The 12,516-nt window shown below is 38.2% G+C and overlaps 1 protein-coding gene across 41 annotated transcripts in view; it reads left to right on the forward strand.

Annotated features, from left to right (window-relative positions):
- LOC122973552 (receptor-type tyrosine-protein phosphatase delta-like) overlaps positions 1-12,516 on the forward strand; it is a 370,064-nt gene that overhangs the window by 311,130 nt on the left and 46,418 nt on the right. For 18 of the 41 annotated variants that reach the window (XM_044341149.1, XM_044341152.1, XM_044341151.1 and 15 more), the window contains 5 exons: positions 5,174-5,362; positions 6,549-6,557; positions 7,300-7,317; positions 9,323-9,433; positions 10,725-10,736. In XM_044341149.1, coding sequence (XP_044197084.1) covers positions 5,174-5,362; positions 6,549-6,557; positions 7,300-7,317; positions 9,323-9,433; positions 10,725-10,736 — 339 coding nt within the window. The remainder of the gene's footprint in view (positions 1-5,173; positions 5,363-6,548; positions 6,558-7,299; positions 7,318-9,322; positions 9,434-10,724; positions 10,737-12,516) is intronic. The other 23 variants (XM_044341164.1, XM_044341166.1, XM_044341168.1 and 20 more) reach the window with 7 other exon arrangements.

Below are 12,516 nucleotides of genomic sequence, written 5' to 3' on the forward strand. Positions count from 1 at the left end.
TACAATTCACTTAATGCTGTCAGCCAGATATACACTCCATTTCCTGCCTGTTATGTTGCTTTTGTTTTACAGCTTAATGGATAATGTCATTAATTTTGCAATATTGTATACAGCCCACTATGTACATATCAGTATCATCATAACATATCATCATCAGTAGATAAAATCTACTTAAAGCTGTAAAGCTGTTACTGTACTTTAAGTGAATACAGTATTGGCAGAGTATCAATATCTGGCAACAACACCCCACTGTGTAATTGCGTAGTTTAAAGTTTATCATTCACTAGAGTAAAAGACTGTGTCACATATGTGGTATGCAGCAGAGAGGAAGAAGGTTTTAATTTGAATTTCTGGAGTTACAGTTGTCAACATTTGAGAAGATGTTAAACTCAAGCAGACATCCGGGCTGTAGTTTTACTGTCTGCCCCCATCATTCTAATGAAACTCACTCCATGGATGTAACTGCATTAGTCCACCTTGTAAATATCACCTCAGACTCATGCACACACACACACACACACACACACACACACACACAGCTGCTTTGGTGTAGTGCTAACTGAGCAAAAATGTAAATGGTAACAGACTGTGTTTAAATGGTACGTTTATCTATTGAGACTCAATTAGGCTTATTTAATTAGAACCCAAACAAGGAGGACATTACTTGAGTTTGTCACTCAAGTCATTACACCACAGCAGGTGAGAAGTTTACATTAGGGTGAACAGAGGGTGTGAGTGTGTGTGTGTGTGTATTGGCAGCATCTGCAGTATGACAACCACGCTGAATTTATGCTGCACTCAAGTAACATTTTAGAAACCGAAATGGCCACTGTTGTCATACCAGGAAAATGTGACTTCACCTGGGCTCGTATTTTGTATGAGTGATCAATAGATATAATCTACTAATGGGTTGAGTTTATGTCCAGTGGCCTTATGTCTTCAGCAAAAATCTGCTCACTGAGGTACTTTTAGAGCCAATGTCCTTTTTTTATACTCCTCTCATACTTGGCACCATACACTCATATGGCCTGATAGCCCAGCATTGGCTAATGTGTGCAAATTGTCATTGGGAGTCTTTTTATACCAAGCACCAGTGCTCAGCACTTCTCTAGAAGGTGACTTCAGCATTTCCCTCACTTCCATCTCATTTAATGTGTAGATCCATTGTTGAATATACAGTATGGTTCTGTAAAGCAGCAACTGCCCTTGTCTTAGACTGTCCTTGAGATTGCAGTTCTCAGTGAGTTAGAATAAGGAAGCGGGGAGGAAAAAAATCTGTGTAAAAACCTTTTTTCTGCTAATTTCACCTTTCAGCTTTGACTTTCAAATATGTTACAGGGTAGCTTGGTGCATGTTCAAGTCATCAGCATATAGTACATTAACCCCCATACAGTCATTCATAAAACGAACTACAAGCAAACCAAACTTTCCCAATTTCCAGTCTTTTCAGGATGGAGCTCAGAGCTCAAAGCAGTAATGACTTAGCTCCTTGCTGATTATTTATGTAACCAAAGTAAGTTGAAACCCAACCTCCCGACTGTTCGCGGAGCTGGAAACATAGCACGTGGAAAAAACTAGCAAACAGCTTGGACCCAGTTGATTAATTATTTCATTCTTTACTTTTAACACTTCGCCAATAACCTAACCTCCAAAAAACGTACATCAAACATGTCTTGGCTTAAATTAAATGGTGATTAATCTGATTTCATTTTGGTCTCTTAGCCTTGTAAGGAAAATGCTGCAGCAGCTCTGTTGACGTGAGCTGTTAATCACAAGCTAGCAAATGTGTTCAATTTCCCTTCTTTAACAGTATTTATCATCACAATGGTAATTCACTTTGCAAATGAGGGTATAGCTGAGAGGTACAAGGAGCTTGAGAATGCAAAAGTGCTCTTATTTATTATTCTTTTTTTCGGCATCATCATCTCAAGTTCTATGCAAGAAAAGTTTTTAGATACCTCACCGTTGATGTCATGACTTTGTGGCCATTCTAGATGAGCATGAGTGCGCAAAGCAGCTGTAAATTACATTTCTGGGCTAAGCAAGAATGCATTCAAAAGGCCAGAAACCTTTGTAACAGATCATTAATTTTAAATGCACTGCCTGGAGTCATATCAGCTGCCTCCACTGGAGTTACGGGCTAGCATCATGTAACATACGTATTCCTTAGAAGGGGAAAGATGGGTTTGGTGAAAGTACCCATTTGACAGTACATTTGATCCAGCTTCATTTTTATCTGTTTTTCACAGTTTGGTAAATCAGACATAAATGCTAGGGTTTTACTGACCTCAGAATTACATCATCCTGTTTTTGTAAAATGATAATGTTGACCCAGGAATCACCATTTATAGTTGGGAATGTATGCACTCTCTTCTTTTATACTTAAAGCATAATAACCAGGAGCATTACATACTACAGCATGAGAACAATTCTGACTTCTTAAAGGGCAGCTAAATTATGATCTCTTGAGCACTTTGTTTAAGAATACATTGCAATTTCACAGGAGTTGCTTTTTAGTTCGCATGGATTGTCACATCCAATTATTATATTCAACACGCATCTATGCTCCTAGGCTTGCTTCTGGCTATTATGTTTGATCAGGTATACTTTTGACTCACTGTAGAATCGACTAATTGTCTATTCGACCTTGGACAGGCTGAAGGGAGCCTGGACAGGAGCTACCTTGTACAATTAATTCCTTTTCCCCTCCTCCCTGTCTTTCTCCATTTGAATGAGCACCTTTGAAAGCATATTTTCTCACATTAGACTGTTCCATCATTCCTTGTGATAGTTGTTAACCCAGTGCTTTTACACAAGATAAGTTGTCACAACCAACCCTTTTTTCTTGTGCTGTTATTTATGCATGGTCTACGTACTGTCTGAAAAATGCACTTTATCGCTAAAATTTGAAGTTTGAAATATTATAGGTGTGAATGTAAAGCAGATAGGAACAGCTGTGAAAACAACACGTTTACAAGAAAAATACAACATTTGGCAATTTGTAAATCTTTATCTTAGAATTGGTTCTCTCTTCCAACTCAACTTTCCTCCATACTTTAACTATGATGTTGATTAAATGTGGCCATTGTGGGACTAAGATCAATTGACAAAGTGGTTATTGTTTCAATGAGCAATACATCAACTTTGTGCACGCAACAAGCAAACATAGTGGCAGACACCTACAAACTTTTAACAAGAGTAAAGCCTGAGCACCTCTCATTAACTTAATGGACACTGAAAGGGATCAAGATAACATGTGTAACGTGCTGCACACCATGTCAAGGACTAACAGTGTTGAACCATATACTGTAATGATGCATGGGCCAAGGTGTCCTATAAAACTAACAGCTCCCAACTGACAAGAATCTGAGAATAAAGAGTGTATGCATTATGGAATGGGATGAGAATTCATTAAACCAATTTACATTGACTAAAGTGAACTCTGATGTGTAATTGGCCGTTTTGAAGCATGCAACAAACAGTACCCTTCCATCACTGTCAAAACACGTCAGTTCAGGCAGGGACACAGAGTTGCATGGGAAACTTTTGCAGTTCAGTCTGAAGTCACTCATTTGTAATACAGTCTATTTCTGAGAAGATTTATCCATCGAGGTGGTTTCTCGTGCCAGATACCCAAAAGCATTGTTGGAAGGCGGCCATGATTGTCGTTTGGCTGTGCTCAGGCTATGGCATCTCAAAGCTGTTTCCAGACTGATGTCTCCTCATGAAAATTTAATAAAGAGAGTGTTTCCAAAAAGGTGCCGTTTACGAGAGCAACGGAAGACACTAATTAGTCATATCACAGCAGGGAAAGGAAAACTTAAAGGTGCAGATAAACCTCATTGGCATTCAGAATAAGCAAGTCTTGTTTTGCAGATTAACATTTAGCTAACATGGCAGAGAGGCAGACTTTTTGCATATGGGGATCTTATGGAAGATTCCACTCTTTACCCACTCAAAGATCAACACTTGCTGCAAGCCAAAAAATACTTCCTGTATCGGAGCTGTGCACTTCAGACTAAGCTAAAGCTCTTTGTTTTGCTAAAAGAATGTTTGGAGCAAGGAGCAATGTTGGAGTTATCTTGTCTCACATCTCAAGCGGCAGCAAGATGTAACCCGCCCTTGTTCACTTGATAAGTTGAGACACAGGCAGGAACAAGACAGCTCATACAACACAGAAAAGTCACCTGCCATCATAAATGAACATCAAAGCTCCACTTCACTAGTCAGTGTAGCAGTGGCTACTCCCTTTCCATCATTAAAAGAATAGTTCAACATTTTGGGAAATACGCTTTCTTACTAAGAGTTGAATATGAAGCTACTGCCAGGAGATGGTTAGCCTAGCATAAAGACTGGTAACATGGGGAAACAGCTAGCCCTTCTCTGTCCACAGACTAAAAAAAAATGCCTACCAGCACCTCTAAAGCTCATGAGTTAAAACCTTGTATGTCATTTGTTTAATCCGTATGAACCCATCAAACCATTAAGAAGTCAGAGCTGGTTGCCTGGTAACATCCTGGTGACAAAAAGACTCTAGGAACTCATTTGCTCCTTGCCAAGAAGTTTTCTCAACATAACCCCTCTAAAAACCACATTGTTTTTACTCTTTGGTTTTAAAATGGATTAAACAAGTAAAATGTAATGTTTTAATTAGTGACTTGGTATGTGTCAGTTGGTGGGTTGTGTTGCCTTTGGTCAGAGCTATGTTAGCAGCCGTTTACCCTGCTTCCTGTCTTCTCATTTAACTGTCTGCAAAAAAGCAGCTTAATTTCCAAAATTTCAAGGTATTCCTTTAATTACTTGGAAATGCTAAAACCTTCCCTTGTAATAGATTGTTGTCCATTTTCACATTTTTGTTAATTTTATGTCCTTGTCAATACTAAATGTGGGTAGGAAACCACCTTTAAATGTCATGGCTTAAGATATAATTATTGCTTTATTGACAGAGTTAATAATATAACAAAAACACTGTCTCGTTGCCTTTACACACTTACTTCTACATATTACCAACAACTGAAGATATTTCTCACAGTCTCTCTCCTATTTGCCTTATCTTTTACTCATTCTGTCTTTCTACTGGCTCTCCCTCCTCACTAGCTCTGCACAGAGTTTGAGCAGAACCACCGACTTGCTCAATCTCATCTCTGGTACGCTGTTTCATGTCTTTTTGCAGAGGACCAGCTGCCTCCTGGTTTCCCCACCATAGACATGGGCCCACAGTTAAAAGTGGTGGAGCGAACACGCACTGCCACCATGCTCTGTGCTGCCAGTGGCAACCCCGACCCAGACATCTCCTGGTTCAAAGACTTCCTCCCTGTCAACACCACCAACAACAATGGACGCATTAAACAGCTCAGATCAGGTAGGTTTCCTCTGCTGAAAACTTAATCACAAAACAGGGAGTCTTCTTTCTTGTTTCCCTCTATCTGATCTGCTCCCCCTGTCGACTCTTCTGTTCTTTCATCCTCTTCTTCCTCCCATAATTTAACTTCTCATTTGGCTTTTCATTTTTTAGGTAATGGCATTGTTTCTACTATTTCCTGTCTTCTACTCTCTGTACGCCCCGGTGTGTGTTGTCTGTATGTGTGTCTCCCTTTGTCTTTCAGTGTTGTCATGGGCTGTTGGGATTGTTCCCCTTCTGTGTTTGCTGGCTTCTGCCCTAACTTCTGCCCTCATTGCTCACTGCTGTGACTTTTTACAATGAATTATTTTGCTGTTTTATATTGATTTCCCTTCTGCTGCATTGGTGCAGTATTTTATTTTATTTTTTGGATCCATCCTCTTCATTTCTTGTCTTTTTCTTAGAATAATTAATATTCAACATTCGGCTTCATTCAGAATCTGCAAAGGACTACATATAATTTTCAACAATCTGGTTAAAATAGGACAAAAGCAAATTATTCAACGTTTTTGTGTATTTTTTTGAAATTTTACTTTCGAAAGAGGGATCCTTAAACCTCCTTTGAAACAAATATTTGCTTGGTGTAAGATATATAAAAAAAACATTCTGGACACTAATTAGCCACAGTAGTGTGTAAAATACCATATAGCAGCTTTTCCCTTACCCCTTGATTCTTTGAATTTACAGCCCCTGCTTTAATGTGTAGATGCCAGCTTTGTTTTTATTTGCCTATGACATACCCTAATATACCCATTCACCTGAATATCCCAATTTTGATTTTGATATCTCAAAAAAAGATTATTATTATTATTATTTTCTGAAAGATGTTACATAAATCATAGCTTGCAGCTTTATGTGCCAGCTAACGGCAACACCTTAGCACAACTACTTGTAGATTTTAAGTCTTGTATGTTTGACCACCTGTCTTCACAGATTTCACAGCTGTCCTTTGTTAAATCGTCTTGTTAACCTTACTTCCTTGCTGACTTGTTTTCAAGAGAACTGTGTAGCATTAACCCTTATTTCTAATGTGCGACTTTGATTCACGTAGAGTTGATTTAACAAAACCTTGTTAACTAAACTTACTTAAAGAATATAATCATATTCTTACGCTGTCTTTCTTCTCTCTATATTTTTAAATCTACAGAATCCTTTGGTAAGTGCTTAGCTCTAAAGCACACATCACCCCCCACTAATTTCCATGTTTCCAACAACTATTAAAATGCATGGCATGCATTTTACTAACAGATAGTTTAGTTTCAGGACTACTACTAGAGGCACACACACTCTTCCCTCACCCCACGGTGCTCAAGTGTCCTACCACTGCCAGCTATAGTATCACCTTTATCTGGAGATTGTAATCACCAAACCTTAGCGTAGTATTATCATATACTGACCTGGGTAATGACCTGTCCTCACCTGTTTGTTACTCACTCACTGACCCACCACTTACTCACTTACTTAATCTTTTAACACCAGCACCATAGGAATGGAAATTTCAAGAAGTTTAGGGAGGTGACCAGGTCAAGCAAAGGGATTTCAAGGCTCTTAAACAAGTCTGTTGTCACTCTCATATACAAAGTCCTCAAAGTCTTTCCCTTCAGTAGATGGTCTTCAGAAGCCATTGCCACTTCCAAAATGGCACCTCCCCGTGGTACATCAATATACAAGTTCTTCTCTCTGACCTATGCTTTTTCTATGATGAATCCTGTCTTTTTTGCCAGTAGAGTACAGAAAATTCTTATTCTCTTTCTCTCTCTTTTCTCTTTCCTCTAGTACCTTTATTTACGTACCCTGTTAAATCTAATTTGATTCTTCTTCCAAAGCCCCCAGCCTCTATCTACTCGTACTAATGCTTCTTCTTTCTAATCTTATTTGCATTCATATTATCCACCCAGGTGGTACACCAATAAGAGGTAAGAGTGCTGAATTGACGTTCACAGAATGAAAATAATACAAATTCATTCTTGCTGTCAACCCATCCATTCACTTGAATCACCTCCATTTTTGTCCTGTTTACCAAGTCCAAATCCCATTACGTTCATACGGACCTTCCTTCTTATTTGTCCTGTTTCGTTGACTAAATTTGTATTCCATTTTTTTGTCTATGCTTTATTTACTCCTTTGTATTCTGGTTTCAAGAGCCTGTTTAGCTCAGTTGTGATATGCTTGCCCTGGCTCAAATAAGCATATCCAATGACAATTATTTTTTAAACTATATTTTTCCGTTCATTTTTGTTTTCTTTTTGGCCATAGCGAATCATGTGTCCCTCTTTTTGTCCAACTAAAACAACCAAGCATTTTTCCCCCTTAGCTGTTCTTGTTCAGCACTAAAAATATGCACAGATGCTGTGGAATCACGCAGGCATGCTGAAGACAACATTGCCTCTCCTCTGCTTTTTTCTCCCAAAGAATTCTTTCTATCTTTGCAAACTATTTTTTTCCATTTCTTCTATTTGCTTTCCTCTCCTGTACCTCTACAAAAAAAGCCCAAACAACCACTTTTTTGATAAAGTTTCTACGGTGCTTTTTTTCTCTTTCACCTATTTTTCTTACTTTTCTTGGGTTTGGAGACTATTTTACTTTTTGACTTTTTTTCTTCAGGGTTTGGGGAAGGCAAACAGTAGAGTCTGGCGAGGACCTGATTGGCTCATTTTTGCCGTGTGACATGGAGCTGGAGATTTGTTGATGCATAAAGCCATTTTTCCTTGGTCATGTGACACCACACTGCTGATCCCATTGGTGGATTTTTATGGGTGTCTTTTGTAGCTTTCACAAGCTAAAGCAGTGGTTGGTTACCTTCTTGTCGGCTCAGGCCGATATTTTGAATTTTGTCTTCTAATACAATTGCATTTTATTTTTCAGCTAAGGGTTGTCAGAAGGTTGTAAGTTGTGCCGACATACATTTCTTGCTAAGATTTGCATGTCAAAACTTTTGTTACAGAGGGTTATATGTTGGTTTTGCCTTACATGATACTTCAATTAATATTTTTCCACATATATGAGCAGCATTTTTCAACTTTTTGTATGCGCTGCATTTTTTTGAAAGTAACTTCACCTAGATGAAGTCCAAATTATTCTGTCAGGAGAACATTACACTTGATTTGTGATTGAATATGCTAAAATTCATACCTAAATTTCTTTCTTTCAATTGTCCTCCCTTGTTATGCTGCTTTCTTATACTGTAAACCTCTTTTGTTTGATCCATGTTTCCCTGAAGCAGTATCACTCATCCCCATATTGACCAGTCCAGTGACATGTTGTATATTGAAGGGCTTGCCCCTATTCCTCAAAGTGATATATAACATTTTTTTTGACATTGGCGCTAGGATGAGTGTCTTTTTAGACCCTGTAGCCTAATATGTAATCAGGCTTTTTTTCTAAAGAAGTTATGAAAAAAGATAAATATATTGTAGCAAAAGAATAACTTAGGTGCTTTTCTTTTCTTTTCCTTTGGTTGGCAATTTTTCTTTTTCTTTTCCCTCATTGTTACTTTAGGCCTGTAAGAAAAACAATATATTTGTATTGCAATGTCTTGCATGATTACCGTTTGCAGCAATTCCTAACCCCCGTATAGTAGGATAACACAGTCTCCATATTGCCTCAACCAGTGGATCAGACTGTGATAATGATGGGGGATAAAATTTAAATGATAGTGCTTATAGTAATAGATACAAGAACGTAGCATTTCATTCATGCAGTTTATCGGATATGGAGTAATTTTCCTCACAACTTTCCTCAAACTGTCCAACTACTGAGACATGAGAGGACAAAGCAAAACTAGAAATGAAGGGGGGGCTGATGTTGGCCTCTCTCAGGTCATGCGAGATCTTTTCTTTTTAATTTTGCTTGTGAACTTGATGCTAACAACACAATTTTAACCAAACGCACTCCGCTGCCCCGTCTGTTATTCCCAACCAGGAGCCCTCCAGATAGAGCAGAGCGAAGAGTCTGACCAGGGGAAGTATGAATGTGTGGCGACCAACAACGATGGAACCCGCTACTCTGCCCCAGCCAATCTATATGTCAGAGGTAGGAAACATGTGTTAACAGCACTGGCATCCCTCTATCAAATATTATAATAACCTTTTCTTTAAAATTCATGAGGAATCTTTAAATCAGCCTATAAAGTCGGCAGGGGTCATAATCCTGTGAGGCTATTGTAAGTATGCATTGTTTTTGGTTTGGTTTTTTTTTTTTTTTTTTTTTGCACTTGACTTACCTGCACTGATTTGAACCTACAGTATCTACTCTGTTATGTGTCTCTGGTCCTTTCCGTTGATTTTCCTGAGTCTAACACCAATGACAAGACTGCTTGCTGTGTTTATCTACTAATTGCCTTTCAAACCTGACTGTCGAAGGGGGAGAGGGTGAACGGCCCTCCTCCATCAGTCCTAACTCTTTTCCTAGCAGTGTACAGATCCTTTCTGGCCTTTTTTCTCCCTATTGATCGACATTGGAAGGACACCTTTAAGCTCACTACTTATGTTACTGAAATAATGAAATGTTAACAAAATTTAAAATCAAGATTTAAAACTGGTATACAACATATGAAAATATAGAGTATTTGTTTATCATACTTCTAAATTAGCTTGCAAAAGACAGTTTTTGGTTGCTACACAGTGTTAGAAATATATAGCCTTAATGATTTTAGCGAATGCTAGAAAGTATCTTGCAGGTGGAATAGCAGCACTGGTTTGCTTTTGGTAATCTTTTTTTTCACAGTGGCTGATATTTTAACCCTCAAAGTCAAAATATTTGGTGCATTTACATAATTGTTTTTACTGCTTCTCACGTTTATTTGCATACAGCATTAAATGCTCAACACATTTTCACAAATCAAACCCAATGTTACTATTGTCTTATTGAAATATTATATAAATACATTTATTTAAGCCCATGGATTTATTTTATACCTATATTTCTATATATGTACTTATTTCCCAGAAATCTATGCTATTCAGTCCCATGGCTAGCTTTTGTAATCACTAATTACCATCAAAATATTATACAAAAATGCAATAACGTAAAATGCATTCATTTTAATTATAAATGTAAGCTAACCACATGGCTGGGACAACCATATATAAATATTCTTTCTGATTTAAAGTCTTTGCGCTCTAATAGGTCAGACTTTTGCTTTGTAACCAGGGTGCCAGGGAGATACAAGGGACTCCCTGCAACACTGAGACAGAAAGTCCTTCGAATTGTTTAAATAGCATCTGAACACCTGAAACATGGCCTTTTTACTCTCTGTGTTTCCCTTGTTTTTCTCCTTTCCTTATTTCATTTTGTTCTGCATCAAAATCCCTACATCCCTCAGAGCTCCGAGAAGGTTGGTGTGTTTTTACTTTTTGAACACAACACAAAACAGAAATACTGAGTTCATTTGTTTGCCACAAAAAGTCACATCTTACAGAAATTCAAGTTAAAATACAGATTCATAACCATGGCCTTTTAATATGTTTTTCCTTTTTTTTCTTTTTTTAAAAAAAAACTTCTATTCATATTGTTTCTACCTTTGTCGCACATTCAATGTTCATGTTCCCATTGAGAATGCCCCTGGTCCTTGTCAGAATGCTTGACTGTCCAAAAGGTGATGCATGTTTGCATCTTTGAGGTGGGGTGGTAGGGACAATATTTGCATCTGTCGGAGGGTCTATTTGCATGGTCACATTTTAATGCTTGAGCTAGCCATCCTCTTTCCCCAGCCCTTACCCCTGCCCTTCTCCTGTCAGTGTTCCTGCTTGGCTTCTCTGATGATTGACAACACAGCAGGTCAGATAAAAAAAATACAATTCAAAAAAAGGAAGATTTTATTAATAATAAAATATGTATTTAAGAAAAGACATGAAAAGTAATTTAACACAGCACCAGCAGGAACAATGCACTTCATTTCTTTGAGCCCCAGGAAGTACTGTGTATAGTAACGCAATGCTGCATGGATGCAGGACCGCTTCACACGGGTACTTTCCCTCCGTACAGCCATTTAAGCAACACTAAACTCAAATTTTCCCTGTGGTGCCCTGTTTGATTGAAGTTTCTCAGAGATAAAAATATGTTAAAGCAAAATCCATCATTTGTTGTAATTGGCACTAAAGTCAAGCACCAAGCTGTAAAAACAACCTTGCCCTCAGAGATTATACACTTCCTCTGACGGGGATGTTTCTGCGCAAGAAGTCATGAAAGAATGATGTATTTAGAGGGTTATCCACAAGACTTGACAAATGTAATGATATTCAAATGAGCAGGATAATATTATGTATGTGGGGAGCAGGATCCAATTGGATATTAATTAAATATTGAGTGAGAGAAACATTGTATTTAATAATGCAAGCAGTTCCCCTAGATTTCCTCTCTGGAGAGCTGCAGTCTGCTCAACAGAATGAGCTTTGTGAATCTGTAGCAGGCAGCAGGAAGCACATACCTATGTTGGAGTCAAATACAGCCAATATCTGCACAAATAACTAGCATCGAGTCACAGGAACCATTAGAGAAGCTGTTTACAAAGCAGGGTCAATTAATAAGCAATAAACACAAGTGTTCAGACTTTTAAAAGTGATATAATCCTGCATAATTTTCGAGGTTCACTACAGAATTTAATGAGTAATCTAACCCAAGCTAATAGTAATCCATTTTTAATACCATGAGCAGTAACACTGACTTTTATAACAATACCTGGTAGTCCCTGTCTGTTTCCCTTATGCCTAAACCCCTTAGTTATCCACACCATCTATATGTAATTGCTTTTCTTGTACAAATCCTCACCAGTCAAATGAGAGGAAAGACAATATACCCGCCTGATTTGTCTTGTTTTTCTCCATTTATTTACCTTCTAAGATATTGTTGCTTTATTTCAAGTCTCTCCAAGTGTTTCACAGTCCTCCCAGGACATTTAGCTTGTGCTAGCCACATTAACACGCTCTCAGACTAACTCCTCCTTTTTTTAATGTGTTATACCTCCTCTTTCTTCTGCCCCTGTTGCTACTTATTGTGCCCCTGCAACCCTCCTCCCCTTGACTCCCTCACATGGTTGCCTCGCAAAGTCACATATTGTTCTTGTATGCATGACAGACTTTTGCTCCCCTCCAAAAGGCCTTGAAACTGTCCATGTG

The sequence above is a fragment of the Thunnus albacares genome, chromosome 22 (assembly GCF_914725855.1).
Source record: "Thunnus albacares chromosome 22, fThuAlb1.1, whole genome shotgun sequence".
Lineage (NCBI taxonomy): Eukaryota > Metazoa > Chordata > Actinopteri > Scombriformes > Scombridae > Thunnus > Thunnus albacares.